Source organism: Hyaena hyaena, unplaced genomic scaffold (genome assembly GCF_003009895.1).
Source record: "Hyaena hyaena isolate Hyena2069 unplaced genomic scaffold, ASM300989v1 scaffold_244, whole genome shotgun sequence".
Taxonomy (NCBI): domain Eukaryota; kingdom Metazoa; phylum Chordata; class Mammalia; order Carnivora; family Hyaenidae; genus Hyaena; species Hyaena hyaena.
This window is the reverse complement of record NW_024080876.1, coordinates 374411-396706: the sequence shown is the minus strand read 5'-3', so window position 1 is coordinate 396706 and position 22296 is coordinate 374411. Positions and strand designations below refer to the sequence as shown.

Here is a 22296-nt window from a genome sequence, read left to right as displayed (position 1 = left end):
TTGGGAGGTGTCTGGATGGCTCAGTCCTTTAATTGTCTGACTTCGGCACAGGTCATGACCTCTTGGTCAGTGTGACTTCTCTTGTCAGTGAGTTTGAGCCCCTTATGGGCTCTGTGCTGGCAGCTCAGAGCCTGAAGCCTGCTTCGGATTCTGTGTCTCCCTCTCTCTCTGCCCTCCCCTCTCCCACCTGACTAATCATCCTCTGACTCTCTCTCAAAAACAAATATTAAAAAAAAATTTTTAAAGACTATATGTTGGATATCAAGGCTGAATAAATTATATATAATATTTTGTTTGATTTCACTACCCATAGAAAGTACAATCTTTAGTATTTAGTTTAAATGTACTTCTCTAACTTTGTTCTTAAAGACGATTCTGTTTACTTACTACACCAAATAGCTGATAAGTCTTTAAAAGCAAACAGCATACAGAGGCTTAATTTTTCCGTGATAAATATTTATATAGACTCATAAAATGCCCCTTCCTCTTCTTCCCACACCACTATCCTCTTTTATATCACCAACTCTTAGTGGTCTAAGGGGAACACTCTAACCTCCATAGCTGGATTAGGTACCCATCTAAGGGCTCCTATAATACCCTGTGTACACCCCATTCTACTCTTGACCCAGGCATTACTGGCTTTCTTCACTAGGTTCTTGAGGTTATGCACTGTGTCTTTTCCCCCCCAATAATATACAATTATTGCATAGTATAGTGCTTGGTACAGAGCTGACTCTCAATAGAGACTAGTTAAATGAATATTTAACTATTCTGACATGGTCCACTTATTTCTAGGTACAGTTTTTATTCTGAGGCAAAAACAAGCTGATCTGACAAATATCAAGTCAATTTATCCAACCTGTTCCCTCTGTATAAAGCACAAAATACTACCACAAAAGCAAGGACAAAGAAGAAATCTTTGCCATCAGTGTCATTTGTGAGCGGAGAAAAACAATGTGCCTCAATTCCGCACACACAGGAGACCTCTCTATCTGGTTATATGCAACTCTGCTCATTGGTCCTCAGGTAATGAAATTAAAATATCTGAAAATCAGTGTGCTCTCAATATCATACAGAGAGTAGAATTCAATAACTACTGGGAATTACACATCTTTTTGACGAGCTCACAATTTAATTTATATCTAAATTAAACGACAGACATGACACATTTTGATAACAAGCAGATTGAACATGATCTTGTGATTTACTCCTTGGAGGAAAAGATCTCTTCATGTGAGGAGCACTTTTAGATCAATTATTACTATTGTAAATGATCATGTTTTGACACTGTTCAGTAACTATACAATTAAAGTTAACACACTACTTTAAGCTGCACAGTGAATGTAATTTTTCTTCCTAGTGTGATGTTTGAAGCACCAGTCTCCCCTCTTTGCATTCTTCAACTCAATCTGTTTCCATAACAACCACTGGGATACATTTTTAATGCTTTTACTTTCTTACAAAAATCAAAGCTCTTGAAAGGCATAATGTCCTTTATTTAATTTCTCTCATTTGTGTTTTATAGTTATTCTAATAAAATTTTAGATTTCATTCACTATTGCCTTTGGCAGTACTTAGTAAGGGCTTTGTAGTAGCGATTAAAAACAATAACTGATAAATGATCAAATAAGAAAGAATTAAAAGGGAAAAGACAATGAGGTTGAAAAAACTCTGCAAATTCTATCAGCCCTGACGTAAGTTATTTTCAGAATCCATAAAGACCACTACACAATAAGCAACTGGCCCATGTGCTCAGAGAAATAAGGGTGAGCCTGTTGAAAATAAGGCACTGGGTTTAATGAGAAATCTAATATACTCAAATTCCTGTTTCTACTTCCCTTTTATTTGGTTTCTAAGAGAGGTAATGTTTATGAGGCAATAGCAATTCATTTTCTATGGTTAGGTGTCTGATTTCCTTTAGCCTGGTAAGACTAAAAGTGAGCGATGGGCACAACTGGGAAGAGTGAGGACAATGACTGGCAAATATTAATTGGCAACTGTGATTTCTTAATAAGGACAGATTTGCATTTCACTGTCTTATGCACTGAGTAAACTACCTCCCATACTAACTTTTTACTGAAAGCAGAATCTCATTTCAGCAGAATATACTTTTTATAATCATACTTTTAGTCTCCAAACTTAACTGTATATTGTGGTCATAGAAACCATCTCTGAATTGTTTGATCTTTAAGATGAGGTCTTCCATATCGTAAAGCAGATGGCATTTCTAATAAGAAGAACGGATTTAATATATGAGATATTACACTTATTAGAGCTTTATAAATAAACAAAACTCGGTTTCACTCAGTTCATGCTCTCTGCTCAAGCTGTTTATCCATCCCACAAATTATATTAAGTTCCTATTATGTTCCAAAACCAGGTACAGAGGTAAATAAGACAGATCTTCCCTTTTTCATCTTATCTCCAAGTGTAGAGAAACAGAAAACAAGCCACAATGCATTCATGTTTATATAAATATTTTCAGATAAAGTCTGTGAATAAAAACAACACAGAGCTGGATTAATGAATGGGTGAGGCATAATTGGGTGTCATACTAGGAGCAACTCTAGTCAAGGTTGTTAGGATAGATATGCTAAGGTCCAAACGTAAAAGCTAACCATGGAAAGATCTAGAAAAAGAAATTTTTAAGTGTATAATTTAGATCTATGAAGAATGCATATATGACCCTCATTCTCATCTCCTTAAATTATATAATAAACATAATCTCCCAATTACTAATTGATGAAGCAGATTACTTTCTTCCTCAGTTTGATCAAAATTTATGGTCAATAATCAAAAGGATGTAACTCTTCGCCCCATTTGGTCATTCAAGTTTATATATTAGTCTCAATACAACATACTCTAACCAGCTCAACCAATTCCACTGCTGAATGGTATGAATAGAAGGCACACAATTCAAAACATTTTGTGAATTTTATCACAAAATACTTCAAACTACTAGACTTGGATATGGCTATGCATAGCAAATGATATCTACTCCATATCATTTTTACAAGTTATGGCATAGAATAAGGCAAAAACGTTACATTCATCTATCTATAGCAAAAACTGTACCTGACTTATTTCCTTTGTTTTCATCAAATATTGCTCTTTTGTGATATTATTGTTTATTTAAATGGTGAGATCACTTGTAATTACAGTGATACAAATTCTATGCATTTATTCATTTTCTGTATGATACCCAGGGGATGTCAATATTCATCAATGATAAAGAATGGGATCCTAAACGAAAAAGTCTCAAGTTCAGGTGCTGATTTTTTTCTATATTACACAAATATCCAAGTGGTCCAGTTTAATATAAAACCAAGGAAATAATAGTACAGCCTATGAGCAATAAGAATAACAAAAAGGTGATAACGGTATGATTCTTCAACTAAAACATACAACCCACTTACATGCTTTTAAAAGAAGTAAAAATAAAGGTACAATATTCTCATTTCTGATTTTTCAAAAGTCCAATAAGTATGGAACTCTAACATTCAACATAACTGTTCTATTTTGAAAACAAAAGATTATAACACAATGAAACATGAATGTTTTTCAATGACGTTTTATTAAAAAACACAGGACTGTGTAAGAAGGTACTACAATTAGATTTTGTAAATGTGTATTATCAGTAAGTTATGTCTTATTCTAAGAGAAACTTTAGAGCAAATAGGAAAAATCTTAAGGCTTAAAATCAGGCAGAAATCAGTTACCATTTCTCCCTTCTTGCTTGCTACTGAAAGGAATCATTTGACCTTTCTGAGTTAGAGTATTTTCACTTGTATAATGCAAACAATAGTATTAACTTCTCATAATGGGTGTTGTATGTAAATAACCCAGAAATTACAACACCTGCGGCCTATGATTTGGAGTGATTTACCTAAAACTCTTAAGAACATCACCATATCATTACCCATTTGAATAATTAAATTTGGATCACGTTCATCTCAGTATGGTTGTGAACCGTAATGAAACAATGCACATGAGGGGCGCCTGGGTGGCTTAGTCGGTTAAGCGTCCGACTTTCGCTTAGGTCATGATCTCGCGGTTCGTGGGTTCAAGCCCCGCGTCGGGCTCTGTGCTGACTGCCAGCTCAGAGCCTGGAGCCTGTTTCAGTCTGTGACTCCCTCTCTCTCTGACCCTCCCCTGCTCACGCTGTCTCTCTCTCTCTCTCTCTCTCTCTCCTAGCAATAAATAAAACATTAAAAAAAAAAGAAAAGAAACAATGCACATGAAACAATGCTTTGGAAATTATAAAGCTATATAGGTATATATCTTATTGCAAATCCTTTTTTTTTTCATTTGAATGTATGTATCTGTATTACATACTTCTCCTTGAAAGCTTACTTATCTAGTGTCTCCTTTTTCATCTGTTCTAAAGTTGAAGGCACCTCCTCCTGAACCATGCACAAAGAAGGATGCAAAATATGCCCTGAGATGATGCATATGCGTTTGGAAGTGGCGATTCACCTCATCAAACACTAAGTGACACTTTGTTCTTTTCTCTACCTAACGATAGTCCACTTATGGCCTCAAAGACTCATTTATTGATTACAGAAAATTAATTTTCTTTGGAGTCCTTGCTGACTATCTAAGGTGGCATTTTTGATCTCCCTATTTTGACTTCCATACACTTTTCTCAACTCCGCTCCTCATAAAATTGCTCCCTTTCTTATTTCTGATTATTATGATCTCCTTTGCCCTCATTTTAAAGTTTAATATTGAAACTCTGATTTGATTCAGGATATTGCTTATGGGTACAGTCAGTATAGGGTGTTTTGTTTTTATTTTTAATGTGTAAACTGCTGAAATCAATTTAAAAGATAGATTTCTTCCCAAAGGGGCTCTCCCAGCCTTTGGGTGCTCTTGTGAAGATGGCTGCTTAAAAAGCATAATCTCTCAAACCCCTCAATGTCTGTATTCAATTTGAAAGATTTAAGCTAAATAAATATTTTCTGAATTTAAAAACCAGGCATTTTGAATTGCTTTATAGATATTTAAAAAACTCTATTCTTTTCAATTAGCTCAGTTATTGATGACACAGTGGTGAAAATGGCTATACAATTGGCCATATTTATATGTCTGCACAGTGCAGAGAATAACTCATCACATGCAATCATGAGATTATAAAGAAAAGACCTTATTTGTCTTTATGCTACACTACAATGTATTATCTCATTCACAGTCTTTGTGTTTAGCTACATGTATACAATTCAAATAATGACATGATAGAGTGGCCCACCAGATTTAGGCTGCTTGGATTGCTGGAATCCTATTTTCACCAATATTGCCTAGGTCACTTTGGGCAGGTTTTTAGATTTCTCTATGCCTCAGTTTCCTCATCTATAAAATAAGTATAGTGATTATACCTACATCATCAGATTCTTGTAAGCCTTAAAAATGAGAATATTTAGAAAATTCCTGGCACTTAATAATCAGCCATCTCCCTCTGCCTCCTCCTTTTCCTCTTAATTATCATCATCTTTAGATGGGATATGATTTGTACAGGAAAGCTTCATTACTCTGGATAACAGCAGAGGAATAAAAAGCATGGGTATACAAAATGGAAATATAGGACAAAACTGCTACCTCTCAGAGAAATGCACTTGTGGTAGAGTCTGGCTGAACGCTCTCCATTTCCTTATTCTAGTCCTATAGGAAAACTGTATTTCCTATCATTCTGACAGATACACTGGGGTATGTCATTGATGTCCAGCCAAGGGCATCAGAATGGAAGTGATGCATATCACTTCCAAACTAAACCAGATATTTTCATGGTCACCTACTCATATTTTTTCCCTTATATGATAGACTCAGACATCCTTTGTTTAAGATAGTAGCCCCAAGAGGTGGAAGGGGAAGGGATTTCGGCATTCACTGCTGGAGAGTCAAATGTCCTTTATCAGAGTGACTCATGAGCAAAAGCAAACCTCTATCATGCTAAGCCTTCGAAATTTTTGAGTTTATTTGTTAAAGATCCTATTCTTAATTTTTTACTGATTACTAAACTAATACCACTTAGGTCTAAATGAATTCTTCTCTATTCCACTTCAAGTTGCTGGAGGTAGGGACTTTCGGACCAGATTTCTCCTTTGACATTACCACTTGGTCTGGTTCTGCCAATACTCGTGTTAATGGAAACTGGAAGACAGGGAGAGAAATCGTATTCACTTCTTGCCTACCCTGTTTCTGCTAGTGTCATCTCAGCAGTGACTTTTTAAGTCAGCAGTGGAAGGTGGGTCCAGTTTCTGCATTTTCTTCACACTCAAGGAACTATTCTTATTACACAACCCCCCATCCCTTCCTCCTACTTAAATATATAAGGACTGAGAAGAATATCTCCTTCATAGTCTAGGTCTAAGATCCTCAGAGCCTCTCCCCTAAACTCAAGCTCCCTGCATCAGCTGAAAAGTATTCATCCTCAAAGTCTAAGGGGCAGTTCTGAGGGGCCTCTCCTTCAATTTCTTAGGTTCAGATAACTCCTGCCTTGTCCCAATGTTAGCTCTCTGTATGGGTATTTATTACTTCTTGCAGTTACTAAACATGCATCCCTTTTTTTTTTTTTTTTGCTTTTGTTTTTACTTTTTCAGTCTTCCAAGAGCTGATTAAATAAATGTTCATATTACATTCTTTGTTAGAATTAAAGTTGCCTATTCCCCTTACTGCACCCCAGTTTTTACAACTACTCAGATACAGGAATTGGTAGCCAAAACCTGTGCTACCATAACAAAATCCTAAAATATCTCACTTAGTGGTTAGGCAATGGGTGGCAAGGAAATCAATTTCAAAAGTAGGAACCCGTCTATCTGCATGACATTTTGGCAAAACTCTTGGCAAAACTGCTATTATTTTTTAATAGAATTAACCTGAGAAGCAGACAGTGGGCCTGCTGGACTGGCAGCACATCAAAATAGACTGAAAAACAAAACTTAATAATGTATGTTAACAATGATGGGCTACATTCAGCGAAGCGTTATAAGATCAGGAACTACTTGGAAAAGCTGATTTGACTGGGAATTGAGAGACTCCACAGTTTTGTGGGGCTTATTGGACAAAATGTCTGGCTTGTTCTAAACCCTAAACGATGGAATAGATGATGCTGATGTAAGTGTTGAGTAATAAAGATGCAGTGACCACTTCCATTTGTATAAAGTCACTCAAGGCAAATATGAGATTTAGAGCTGACACTGAGTAAAACTTCTCAGTTGAATAAAGTATCTCTGCACGAAGATCAGGCTAAGGATGTAATTCTTCAGCCTAATTTTCAAGATAATATCATCTTGAGAGAGAGACATGTGAGAAGAGAAAAGTCAAGGGCATCCGAGAAAGAACTTTCTTAGGCACATGAACTATCAGGGAGCAAATGGATAAGAATTGTATGAAGATTTCTGAAAACTGTAGTTTCAAAATACCATGGTCTCAGAAATATGAACCTTAAAATATTTAAGACTTAAAACAACTCATGCTCCCATAATTTTCCCAAAATAGGACAAAATATTCTAAGGCTATAAAACCCTAACCAGGCACTTTAAATGTGGACAAAGAAAATAAAAGAAAATGAAGACCTCAGAAAGAACATCTAGAGACAAGAGAGAACCACAAACAAAGAAGATGTTCCATAGAGCAGGGTCAAAGCCTCTTCAAGGATCCTCCCCGATCCCTATGTTAGGGAGACTTTATAATGTCTGTCCAGCAGGATTTCACCTCTGAGTTCCGTGTGTATCTGTTCTTTCTTTGTTCAAGCATGAGTATTACTGTGGTTTCCCTCTTCCTACTCCTCTCCTATGTATTCAGTACGTACGCATGTTGGGAGCTGGTTGCAAAATACAGATAATTGATTCATAGGTGACTCACCATCCTTATCGTTTGATGAGAACAATAAATAACCAGTCATCATGAACTTGAGCTGAATCCAGTGACTGAAATACTTTTGCTATTTCTTTTGGAACATAATCCTTTTTCATGAGAGAGTGGAAACATGACATGAATATTTAGGAACCGGAAGGAGGGTCTTTGGCAGAGATGGACTAGAGGTGCGCTAATTACACCTGCTCTTCCTGGTCACGTAGCTTCCTAACATTTACCAGCTTCCCTTGCAGTTCAGAGGGCGTCATAACACTAGGTTTGGCCAATGGAAGGATATGCACACATTCAAGGCTACTCCATAGAGCACAGACACAGTGGCCCCTATAGTCTCTTCCGTTTCCTTGGGGACCTAAGACGCCATGTGTTTAAGGAGGCAGCATAAAAAGATAAAAGGAAAGGAGAATGTAACTTTGAATCATCATTGGACAATGAAGACAAGCTGCCAAGACACATTGCCTATGACGTAAGAGAGAGATTTTATTTTTCTATGTTAAAAAGCTAAAGTGTTGAAATTATGTTACAGTGGCTGGAGATTATCCACCTAATACAGCATTAGAGATTAAAATATTAATTGCTGGATTTAATAAATTGGTAAATTATGACTTTTCTTTCTACTAAAAGTATCTGTATGGGAAGAAAATGTCCTCAAGAAAGTGAGGCAGCAGGGTGCAGTACAAAAAAAAGCTTTGCCTTGAGAATCCTGGCTTCTAGCAGCCTTTTTTTTTTTTTTTTTTTAATCGTTTACTAGCTAAGTGACACTGGAAAAGTCAACTAATTTCCCCACAGTCTACATCTGGAAAATTAAGCTAATATTAGATTACCCAATTATAGGAGAAAACCAGGCTAAATGTTTACTCAGGATTTTTTATGGTTTTGATCTATGGTTCTTTTTTTTAAAACAGGGTTAATTTTATTTTATTTTATTTTTTTCTTAAATAGTTTATTGTCAAGTTAGTTTTCATATAACACCCAGTGCTCATCCCAGCAAGTACCCTCCCCCATGTTCATTACCCCCCTTCCCTTTCCCCCACCCCCCTCAGCCCTCAGTTTGTTCTCAGCATTCAAGTCTCTCATGGTTTGCCTCCCTCCCTCTGCCCCACTATTTTCCCCCTTCTCCCCCACGGTCCTCCGTTAGCTTCCTCCTAATCCACCTATATGTGCAAACATATGGGATCTATGGTTCTATGGAATAGAAATTAAAGACTAAAGCCCTCCTAATAAAAGCATAGTATTTTTTTATTTTAAAATTTTTAGCCTTTGCTAGATGCTTGACAAAGTCCAGCTTTATATATAAATACTGTGTAACACATTTTTAGATGGTTAACTCATGCCAAGCAGTTGTATTGAGAATAATAATTTATCAAAGATCGTGTTTGAGAAAGATGAAAAAGCACAGATGATATTTTCAAAAAATCTATTTCCCAGAACTTTGACAATCTAATTGTGTTGCACACATTTCTTCATACCCGTGGCCCTCTCCTCACAATCTAAGATGACAGAACTCAAGCGGGATTCCTGCTTCTGTGTTTTGTCAACTGAATGTCTATTCCTTCAGGTAGTTTCTCCTGATATTCACTCAGTAATGTTTGCTCAGGATCATTATTTCTATTTAAAATCATGGAAATTATCAAATAATTCAAGAGCAGAAAATATACCTAAAATCTTTGCTCATATTTAATTATATGGTCATCAACTAATAAATCAGGCTAATGAAAAACACTTGTGTCCATATAAAATGACAAAACAACAATTAAAATATATCTAACACATCAATTTGAAACTTAGAGACTAAATGGAATTTATCCTCTTTGTAAATCAAAATGAAGAATGTTGCAGTCAAATCTAAACAAAGAACACATAAAACACCCTTTGCTAATGAGTACTCTTTTCCTGATCACTGGAAAACAATAGCTACCCAAAGCTGAGTACTCGAATTTAAAGCAGAAAACAAAAACTGAAAGAGTATATTATTGATTCAGTCTTCAAATTATTTTTGCAATATTTAATTCACAATTTGATATAAAATTATAATATTAATCCCCTCTTCAGACACATTTAGAATATGTAGGAAAACACAGAAGGAATGATTCTGATTTTTCATTACTTTTGGGTAACTCTGTACTTGGTTTCCTCCATTGATTCCATTACACAGTCTAGAATGCAACATATGAACTTTAAATAACTCTTCAAGATCACTCAAACAATGGAGGGGCAATGTCCAAGAAAGACAAAGGAAAAGAACTTGTCTATCCTCAATGAAACTCTAATAGTATATGACATTAGATATTTTTATTAATATAAATTACACCTAATCTATATGAACAATTATAATGCAAATACTATTTTAACCAAGTATAACGTTTACTTAAAATCTTATCCCTTTCCACATTTCCTTAGCATTCCATTTACATACAAGCCATTTTGAGGAAAAATAACTTTTCGACTCACCAATGTGGAGGTTTGTGAGGCATCAGCCAAATCCCCTGAGATCTCGGGTGTTCGCGTGTTGTTTGGGATTCTGTGAGGGTTACGGGCTATCGCTTCACACCAGCCCAGCATTTTCTCCTTCCTCTTATCCCTTTTCAATTTCTGAAATTCTGAAAATAATTTACATTCCCTGAAACAGGTCACTTATTTTAGTTGTCTGCTTTTGGAAAATGTACATAATTGAAATTAAATAAGCAATTTAATGATGTACCAATGGAGACGTTTTATTTTAATCAGAGGTTATGAGGAGGGAAAGAAGAATATGCTGATTATTAATAATATCCTAGATACCAGGCAATCAAAACGGCACATTATCTATTCAAGAGCCTAACATCTTTTACACCCCAATTTGTGACAGTTCTGGACAGTGGGAGTTCCTTGCATCAAGTTCTAAATGTTATTTTCAAGAATTACTTTATGACACAAGTTCTTACCTTGGGAGCCAAAAACATTTCCAGTTCCTATATACCCCCATATTTCAATGACATCTAAAATTAGGCATAGCTTTTCAGCTGTGCCCTACAGATGCAAAATAAATTGAACACAGGTCAGTGATAAAGATTTCTCATTCTGGCAGTGACATGATTATCTCCCTCATAAAGTTCTGCCAACTCAAGAAGGAGAAATTTTAGTGCAAGCATGGTAAAGGCAGCGCATCACATCCATCACCAGTACAGTCTATTCAAAAATAATAATTTAACAAATTTCCTTACTGTATCCTGAGTAAAAGTATTCCACAACTATTTCTAGCTTTCCAGAATTTTCCATTTGGGGAGATTTTTGTTTTTGTTTTTTGCCTCTGAAAAAAATATGATCAACAATGACTTTTAACGTAATGGAGAAAACATTGTTTCCCTTGTAAAGTTTTACAGCCTACTTTTCCACTCCAGCACACTCAGTAATTAGAAATAGTTTATTGCAGGTCTTTAGTTAAATGCATTACACTGTCAATTAAATATCAAAAATAATGTGGAGTAATTATTTTTCACAGCATCCAAAGCAATTAGCAATCTGGTGGTTTATAACATTTCAGAGATTCAAAATAGCACATTTCACAGCACTAAGAAAAGTAACATAAAGAAAAGTTGCACTAATGGATTGATGAGTTATTACTCTAAATGACAAAATACTAAAGCTAAATGGATCTGAACAATGTAAATAGGGATTTTATTTAAAAAAAAAAAAAAAAAGCTTTAGGGGTGCGGGTCAAGATGGCGGCCTAGGAAGACCTTGGAGTTACTTCCTCCCATGCACACATCAAATCCACAGCTACGTATAAAAAAATTATCCCTAAGAAACAATGGTTATGATTCTCACATCACATTACCCAACCTTTGGGACCCTCACAGAGACATAAGCCCTCAAAAGTCTGGCTTCGAAAACGAAAGAGGCTTATATATAGGAGACCCAAGGGACCATAGGAAAGTGAAACTTTAAACTTAAAGGACTTGCAGAGGCTTGCTTATCCTGGAACCCAGGACAAATGCAGTAGGTAGAAAAGTGGCTAGACAATACATGACAAAGATTTACTGGCTAATCTTTAAGCATCTCTGGAGGGTCAGGGGCATGTTAGAACTCTCTCCAGGAACAAAGGTGCTGGTGGGTGACATTTTTGCACTCTCTTTATACCTTGTCATTACTGCCTATACCGACCCGGTATTTCCCGTCAACCCTGAACTGAGACACCTAAGCAGTTGGGCATGTTCCAGCCTAGTACTTCCCCACAGTCTTGCACTGCTAGACCCAAAGAGCATGCATGCCCTGGTCTGGGGCTTCCCCCATGGCCCCATCAAAGGCAATAGGTACATACAGTTTTCTCAGGGGATGCCACTTGAACACCAGGTTCTGGTGGCCGTGGGGGCTTGTGTTTCTGGCCTCCATGGGACCTAAAGAATCAAAGACACTTTTGGGCAGACTATCACCCTATGGCACTGAAATAGTTGCCATTTTTCTGTGACTACTTCTTGAAGACAGGGAGAGATAGCTTAATTCACAGAGACAGAGAGTCAAACAAAGTGAGAGAACAGAGGACTAAGTTCCAAATGAAAGAACAAAGTTAAACCCCAGGAAAAAAGCCAATGATATGGAATAATTTTTTTAATAAGAACTTCAAAATAATTGTTATAAAGATACTCACCAATCTTGGGAGAAGAATGATTGAAAGGAACAAGAAATTGAACTAGGATTTAAAAAGTATAAGAAAGTACCAAAAAGAACTCACAGACCCGAATGATAAAAAATACACTAGACGGGTTCAACTGCAGACTAGTTAATAGAGCAGAGAAAATCAGTGACCTGGAAGACAGGGAATGGAACTCACCTAAACAGAGCACAAAAAGGAAAAAAAAAAAAAGGTTCAAAAAGTAAAGACAGCTTAAAGGACCCATGGAACAATAGCAAGCAGAACAACATTTGCATTATAGGGGTCAGAGAAAAAATTAAAAATACCTTAAAACAAATAAAAATAAAAATTCAACATGCCATAATCTATAGAATGCAGCACAAGCAGTTCTAAGAGAGATATTCAGGCTTACCTCAAGAAACATGAAAATTCTCAATCTAATTTTATATGTAAAGGAATGAGAAAAAGAGAAAAAGACAAATGATGCCCAAAGTTAGAAGAATGAAGGAAATAATAAAGACTAGAACAGTAATAAATGAAATAATGACAAAAAAAAAGAAAAGACAACAGAAAAGATCAATAAAACCAAGAGCTGGTTATTTAAAAAGAAAAACAAAATTGATAAACTTCAGCTAGATTCACCAAGAAAAAAAGGAAGGGAGTTCATACATATAAAGTCAGAAATGAAAGAGAAGTTACAACTGATCTCAAAGAAATACAAAGGGTCCTAAGAGACTATGAAAAATTATATGCCAAGAAATTGGATAACCTAGAAGAAATGTATATAGCCTTACAAACACAAAATCTTCTAAGACTAAATCATAAAGAAATAGGAAATCTGAATAGAACAATTACCAGCAAGGAGATTAAATCAAAACCTTCCCTCAAACAAAAGTCTAGGACCAAGTGACCTCACTGGTAAATTCTACAAAACATTCAAAGAAGATTTAATACCTATCTGTTTAAAACTCTCCTCAAAAACTGAAGAGGAAGGAATCTTTCCAAACTCATTTTTACAAGGCCAGTATTACCCTGATACTAAAACTGGAGAAGGATACTACAAAAAAAAAAAAAAAAAAAAAGATATACCAATATCCCTAATGAACACAGATGCATAATTTCTCAACAGAATATCAGCAAAACAAATTCAATGATACATTAAAAAGAGCCTATGCCATGATCAAACATTAACAAAATGAAGGATAAAAATCATATATTATCTGAATAGATGCAGAAACAGAATTTGGGAAAATTCAACATGTATGTTCAATAAAAACTCTCAAAAAATACCTCCCAACAAAGTAGGTATATAGGAAATATGCCTCAACATAATAAAGGATACATAACAGGCTCACATCACACTCAGTAGAAAAGGTTTTAATTTTTCCCCTATATAAGGAACAGGACAAGGATGCCCATTTCTACCATTTGTATTCAACATAGTACTGAAAATCCTAGCCAGAGCAATTAGGCAAGAAAAAAAAAAAATAAAAGACACTCAAATTGTTAAGAAAGAATTAAAATCATCATTATTTGTGGATGAGGTGATTTTATACATAGAAAAACCTAAAGACTGAACCAAAAGTCTTAGAATAATCAAATTCAGTGAAGTTGCCATCTACAAAGTCAATATACAAATATCTATTGTTTTATCCACTTATAACAAACTATCAAAAAGAGAAATTAAAAAAACTATCCCATTTACAACTGCATCAAAAAGAATACAATATATCATAATAAATTTAACCAAGGAGGTTAAAGACCTTTATGCTGAAAACTATGAAACACTGATGAAAGAAACTGAAAAAGATACAAATAAATGTAAAGATATCTACGCTCAAGGATTGGGAGAATGTTGCTAAAATGTCCATGTCACACAAACAAATCTATAGATCCAATGTAACTAATCTCTATCAAAATTCCAATGGCATTTTTCATAGAAGGAGAACAAGTAATCCTAAAATTTGTATGGAGCCACAAAAGATTTCAAATAACCAAAACAATCTTGAGAAAAAAACAACAAAGCTGGAGGCAACATGCTCCTTGTTTTCAAACCTTATTACAAAGCTACAGTGATCAAACAGCACAGTATTGGCCTAAAACCAGGAACATAAATCAATGGAACCGAACAAGGAACCCAGAAATAAACTCATGCGTATACAGTCAGTTAATTTATGATAAATGAGACAAGAATATAGAATGGAGAAAGGACAGTCTGTAGAATAAATGTTGATGGGAAAACTGACAGTCACATATAAAGAAAAATGAAATTGGACCACTATCTTAAACTATCACAAAATTAACTCAAAATAGACGGAAGGATTGAATGTAAGACCTGAAAACGCAGAACTCCTAGAAGAAAACATGGCATCACTTTTGGTGGTATATTTTTGAATCTGACTTCAAAGCCAGAGGCAGCAAAAGCAAAACTTAAGTGGACCACATCAAAATAAAAAGCTGCACAGTGAAGGAAACCATCTCCAAAAGAAAAAGGCAACCCACTGAATGGGAGAAGATATTTGCAAATCATATATACTATTATAAGGCGGTGAATATCCAAAATAAATAAAGAATTTGTATAACTCAACAACAACAACGGCAAAATGATTAAAAAATAAACAGAGGATCTGAATAGACCTTTCTCCCAAAAAGACATACAAATGGCCAACAGGCACAAGAAAACATTCACGAAAACATGAATGATGCTCAACATCATTAATCATCAGGGAAACCCAAATCTAAACCACAGTGAGATCATCTCACACCTGTCAAATGGCTATTATCAAAAAGACAAGAAATAACAAGTGAGGATGTGGAGAAAAGGGAACTCTTGTGCTCTGTTGGTAGGAATGTACACTGGTGTAGCCACTATTAAGCCAGTATGGCAGTTTGTTTTAACTGTTCTGTTTTGAACTACTACATGATCTAACAATTCTGAGTATTTATCTTAAGAAAATGAAAACACTAATTTGAAGAGATCTGTAAACAACCAAAGTGTCCATCAATGGCTAAATGGGTAAAGAAGATGTGGTATATACATATAATGGAATACTACTGAGACATTTTTAAAAAATGAAATTTTGACATTTGTGACAACATAGATAGACCTTGAGGGCATCACTAAGTGAAATAAGTCAGACAAAGACAAATATTGTGTTATTTCACTTAAATGTGAAGTCTGATAAAAAGGAACAACATAAATGAATAAGCAAAACAAAACTCATAAATCCAGAGAACAGATTAGTGGTTGCTGGAGGCAAGGGGAGCTGTGGAGCAGATAAGAAAAAAGTCAGAAGGTACAAGCTTCCAATCATAAAATAAGTAACTCAATGGAGATATAATATACAGCATGGTGAATATAGTTAATAATATTGTTTGCATATTACATTACAGGGTGAGAGGGGAAACTAGATTTGTGATCATTTCATATTATATGCATATTTCAAATCATTCTGTTGTATACCAGAAACTAATATTATATGTCAATTATACCTCAATAATAAAAAAAACCTTTCATATAAATTAAGTTTAAGATACTCAATGGAATGGATTTCTTAATAAAACTATTATTCTGAGTGAATCATTCATCTGAGACACAGGGAAATGGTGAGGGAGCTTGAAAACAATTGCTTGGATGAGCAACAAATTATTAATGTTCAACCTTTCAACTGCTTGAGGTTTTATTGAAAATACTTATCTGTGTTACACAAAATCTGCATATCCAACTAATTCATACTCCACAGAAAGTAAATATTTCCACATTCCCAGTACACAGTATCTTGGTTACTCATCAGCTTTTAATTACATTTTTTGAAGTGTGCTAAGAGTAAATGAAAATGAGTATCTTTATTCAAAGGCAAGGAGAAAATGATACATAATGACCAAAACAGTTTAATCAAGTATAAACAAATGTTCTACTTGTAAGTCATTTGCCTTCTTTAAAAATTTTTAGCTCTATAATTAAATATCACTTTGGTACTTATAATAAAATGCTGAATTCATGCATGAATAAAAAGCATAATAAAGTGGCCCACAAAATTATGGTATCATCAGTACCCATTCTGGGATATGTTTTTAAAGGTAGCCAACTTATTTCCCCTTCAGCTTTTGAGATTAAATAAAACTGTTTAATTTCACTTGCAGCATGCTTTCGTGGTGGTAGTGGTGGTCATATAGCTATGTTCCTCCTTATTCAGGCAACATGAACCCCCTGCTCTTTGGTAGGGACTGAAGTAGGCATGGAAGAGCTATATTTTCGTGTTGAGCTTGAGTTGCATTCAGTGCAACATTACAGAGAATTTTAATTTCTGAAAGTAACTAGGATCATTCTGACTCTCTAACTTTTAGATGTGCAAGTGTATTTGCCTGATTCCAAGGGGACTGCCTACACCTCTTGTTCTCCGATGTCTTTCCAGAAGCTGGCTCACACCAATCATCCTTCAGAACTGTTCTGCTGACCCACTATCGACAAGTCATCATGGCAAGAGCTATTAAATTTTGGCCATACTTGCTGACATAGCGTGACAAAATGTCAACTGCATTCTAATTTTCTTTTGCATGTGACAATTATTATCTTAATTCTAGAATGATTAGGTAGGCTAAGCAACTCAACAAAATAAAATACATAGTGTTTTTATCTAAATAATGTATTCATAATAATAATGGAATATTCACCACGGACACTTCACTCTCAGTTGTGGGAAAGAGGTGAAAGAAATGATAGATGGCTAGGGCGTGGAAGATGACAAAACTTGTCATTTAATTTGAACGTATTCATGGGAATATGTATAATGAAAGCTAAAATGCATAAAATGCTAAGAACAATCCAATTCCATAGCTTCATCTAGTTTTTTATTACATGGATTAAGAATATATGAAAATATAGCAGGTGCCTATGATGGTTGCATCACTACTGTGGACACTTACATCACACTATGAGACAGAAATTTTGTCTAACAACTCATGCTATATAATAAACATTTACTGACTTTGCCAGCTACTTTAGAATCAAAGAATTCTAACTGGAAGAAACCAAAGTTTAAATGGCCGAACTTTGAAAGCAGCCTGGCTGTCGGCAAATTGAGAGGGAGAGGATGGGGAAAACGGAGAGATCTCATTTCATCAATTCCTGTGAATAAGGTATTGATGCTGCTCAAAGCAGTATCTTTTCTGTTTTCACAGAACCCTCACACCTAGGTCTCATTTTAAAGACATCATTTTTGCATCACTGATGTTAAAGTAGCAATCCCAGAGATAGTTTAGGTGATTTGAGATAACTGAAGGGTTAATAATGTGGATTGCTGAGCCTCTGCAGACCAACATTCTTCCTACACAGGTTTGGAGCACTTACAGTCTTAGTTTAAGAATGCAGTGTCAGTCAGAAGGGTAGGCAAATTATGAGCATTTAAAATTAACCCTAAAGCACTTTAAACTGTAAGTATCATTAGTAATAGATCAGAATAGGAAAGTGGTCATTAAGCATTCATGTTAATTGCTATCTAACCATTAAACCAAGCTAATGTGAGATGCAGCAATGAGCAACTTATATAATGATCACAGGAAATTGAGATTTAACTAAGCATAATTTTAATGTGCTACTTCAAGCAGATATTTAATTTAATAAATAGGAGCACAGTGCATTCTCTATGAACTAAACTGACAACAAATTAAAATTAGGAAGAAAAAAATGCAAGGCAATTGGGCATATTCAGGGAGAATGATTTACTTTTAATTCAGGAAACATTTATTGAATATTCCCTTTGTGCCAGACACTGTGCTTGGAAGTATTGGTACAGGGATTAAAGAGATCCAGCGCTTAGAGCTGGGAGGGGTACGTAACAAATAAACTGGCTTTTGATAGCAGTACAATGACTACCATGGAAACTTTGAGAAAAGACACTTGTCTTAGTATCAGCTCAAGGAAAAGGTCAATTTTAGATGACTTTCCAAAGAAAATAAAATTACCAACAGTTTACTTGACAATTAAAACTGTGACTATTCCAAAGGTTTGCTCCACTGCTAGCTGCGTTGTGCAACTCCGGGAGGCTCATTCACATCGTAATCCATGTAAATGGTTGCTGTGCTTCAAAGGATGCTTTTCCCATAAAACACCATGTGAATGGTGCTCCTGGAGCCATGCAACCTGGCAGAGAGAAAGCCCTGCTTATTTCTCCCAGTGAAACTTCTTACACTTACCTTAGCGTACCCCCAGCCTAAAATAATTTAATCTTCCCAACAGAGAAAAATGCAGTTGCCTGCATCTACCTTGTTTCTCTACCTTCTTAACTATTTCCTTTCTAAAATTTGCCAACCATATCCTATCCAGTATAGTTAGGGGCTCAGCCAAATGCTCCCCCTCTTCACCATATACATATAACTGAGAAAGCTTCCCCTCACCATACACACACACACACCATAAGGAAAACCATACTCAGATTTGGAACTTGAGCACAGTCCTTATCTAAGGATCTGAAAGTACTTTTCAATTGAGGATTTTAGAGTTCTTGCTACACATTTCTTTACTTAAGGGTCAGTAAGAAATGCAAAACTTAATTTTTCAACACTTTCTGCCTCTGGAATAATAATGAAGTCAATCTCCATTATGAAAGAAACAACTTGCAAGTAAGTGAAGAAAAGGGGCAGGTGGGGACATGCATCCCTTCCTCATTGGACTGCTATATCTCTGAGAATTAACATTTGGTCTTTAAACAGGTGTGTGTGTGTGTGTGTGTGTGTGTGTGTGTGTGTGTGTGTGTGTTTTCCAAGAGTACTCCTTAGCTACTCAGAAAACTATAAAATGCACACCAGTGACTGCCCTGGAACCCTGTGTGAACGTTGTCTACACAAAACTATGAATTGTTCTTGAAGACCTGGAATATTAAAGACCACCAGAAACTTCCTGCCAAGGATGAAGTTTGGAAGTCTTTAGACCAGACAGACCTCAGAGAAGATACCTATATGTGTGAAGTTTATTGCTATGAAATTGTTAGAGTAGGTAGGTAGTTAGGTTCTAACTGGAGGCCAGCAGTGAGAAGTCCTGGCCAGCTGTCGGGACAGTCAGAGGCATATCCTGGCAGCATTCCATAAGTAGTTGGATCAAACTGGACAGGCCCAAGATAGCGGTGCCATGACAGGAAAGCCCTGAACTAATTAGGAAGAAGCATAAAATCCTGCTTCCCTGCCCCAAGTAATGAATATTCGACCCCCTTGCTAACAACTGCCCATGAAAGATAGAAACCCAAATCTCCTGCACTCACGTTTTGAGAGCATACTTTCGCTTCAGTAAACTTTCTTGCTTGTGTTGCTCATCTGCTGTATTTTGTGTACCTCTGTGAAGTCTTTTTCTTGACAAGACCCAAGATCCTTCAGCAATACCTTTGGGATGGGCAAAGTCAAGGCCTCAGTCTTCCCAGCTCACCCAGGAACAAAGCGAAGATGTCTCATGAAGGCTTTCTGATCTCTATGACGTGGATGTGAGGTTCCTCAAATGGAGAGACGTTCCTAGCTGTACTGTACAATGTGTAACTCTGACATAGAGCCCTATACATAATTATTGCTAATAAAATGAATAAAATGGAGAAGAACTCTCTTTTGAGTAAAGTTAGGCAATAGAAACATTATAAGGTGGCTCATAGCAAAGGTTTAAATTCTTCAGCGCTTTTTGCTTGAACTATAGGAAGGATATTTAGTACACAGTTTTCTTTTTAACAATTCTTCCTCTACCTTGCAATTACTTTTAGAAGCACCAATGTTTCTGTGATGTCTTAGAAGTTCCTCTAGCCTTGTGAGAAGGCCTGATGATGAGCAAAGAAACGGCACAATAAAAGGAAGTGGGGTTCCCATTGCATCCTTTGCTGAGACAGTGCACAGAGAAGTTTTCTGAAGACACAGGTTTGGTAGCAATATGAACAATGATACTAAAGACTGTCAGAGACAGGAGGAAGAGGTAGCTTTCAGGTAGGCACTTTGGGAAAACTGCAGGGACAGTGATTCCTCCAGTGTTAATAGACAGGGCAGTGACCCAGCAGATGGAGAAAAAGTCACACATAAATACCCACACCAGAGATGGAGGAGTTGTTTGTTAGTAACAGCTAAGAAGTGTCTTCATGAAACTGATTACGCTACGCTTAACGTTCAGCACAAAGGTTGGGCCAATATTTTGGACATAAAAAAATGAAATGTGAGGGACTTCCACTTTAAGTTCTGACATGTAGAGAGTTTGGAAATCACCATTCCCATCTCTACAAAAAGATAAAACTGAACAAATTTGAAATCAATTATTTTTCTTGGAACCATCGGAGAATGAATTGTAAAACAAACCTCCACCCAAATACATGGAGAGACAAGTGAACACAGAGAATCATGGCCAATTTCAGAATACATAAAGAGAAGCTGTCGAAACCATAAACTAGTGGTAACATACAAAACTTCTTATGGGAGGCACAGTGTGGGCTAGCTTGAGAATGAGAACTTCCTGGAAGCTGCAGTCTTAGCGAGGGCGCCACACTTGGCTGGGTTTTATCACCAGGAAACGTACCTAGATCTCGTGATAAATACCTGAGAAAGACACCACTGTGGCACTAGCAGGGTAAAGGGAAGAGGAACCATTGTGAAATGTCCCCAGAATGCTCCTATAATGAAGACTTATTTTCCAGGAAAAATATCTAGAGTCATATTAACCTACCTGAATGAAGAAGGGCATTTCTCCCACTCCAAGCCTTTCTAGCCCTCCTGCCTCACCTAAGGTACAGAGGGAAGCTGAGAAACACTTGTTAAGGCTTGAGCCCAGGAACACAAGCCATTAAAAGACTTAGGTTTAATCATAAAATCATATGATTTTATATAAAATCTTCTCATCTACTGTACCTTACCATCATACCAGCAGGGACTCAGGACAATCATAGTAGATTACAGCTGAAAAAACTGGATACAAGCTCTCTTTGAGGAGGAGTACTTAGGGAGGCTCAAAGTCCATAGGACAGACAAACTCAAGGATACAAGAAGAATCTGTAGCATCTGATAGCTACAGCTATCACAAACATTAAATGCGGTTCAATTTCTAGCCAGGATAACAGGAACACACATTAAAGCTACATTTATTTCAGCTTATATTACCTGATACATCATATGTGGCTTTCAGCACAAAAATGAGAAAGCATGCTAAGAGCAAGAAAAAAAATCCGACGACACATATAAAGCTTTAGAACCAGAATCATGTGTGACACAAATATTGAAATTATCAGATAGAGAATTTATGATATCTATTATTAATACATTAAGGGCTGTAACTGGAAAAAGGAGACAACATTAAAGAACAGATGGGTAACATAAGCAGAGAAATGAGAACTTTAAGAAAGAATCAAATGTAAATGCTAGAAATCAAAACACTGGAACAGAAATGAAAAATGCTTTGATAGGCTCATCAGTAGACTGAACATGCCCAAGTATCAATGAATTTTCTGACAGAACAACAGAAGTTTCCTAGGAAATGCAAAGAGAAAAAAGAATTAAAAAAATAAATAAAAGCAGAGCATCCAAGAATTGTGGGATTACTTCAAAAGATGAAACATATGTATTAATTGGAATACCAAAAGTAGAAAAAAGAGATAACAAGTAGAAGAAATATTTGTAAGATCCAAGGTCAACATACAGAAGCCAATCACTTTCCAATATACCGGTATGCTTATATACCATCAATGAACAATTGAAATTTGAAATTAAGAAAAAGGAATACCATTTACAATACCACCAAAAAAAGAAATAGTTAGATCTAAGTCTTAAGAAAATAGCTACAGGATCTTTATGGAAAGCTACAA

At 35.9% G+C, this 22296-nt stretch overlaps 1 protein-coding gene across 1 annotated transcript in view; it reads right to left on the bottom strand.

Annotated features, from left to right (window-relative positions):
* MARCHF1 (membrane associated ring-CH-type finger 1) overlaps positions 1-18536 on the bottom strand; it is a 303989-nt gene extending 285453 nt beyond the window's left edge. The window contains exons 1-2 of the mRNA XM_039244549.1: positions 18457-18536; positions 10321-10469 (exon numbers count right to left, since the gene is read on the bottom strand). Coding sequence (XP_039100480.1) covers positions 10321-10431 — 111 coding nt within the window. The 5' untranslated portion in view covers positions 10432-10469; positions 18457-18536. The remainder of the gene's footprint in view (positions 1-10320; positions 10470-18456) is intronic.
* Positions 18537-22296: the final 3760 nt, after the last annotated feature.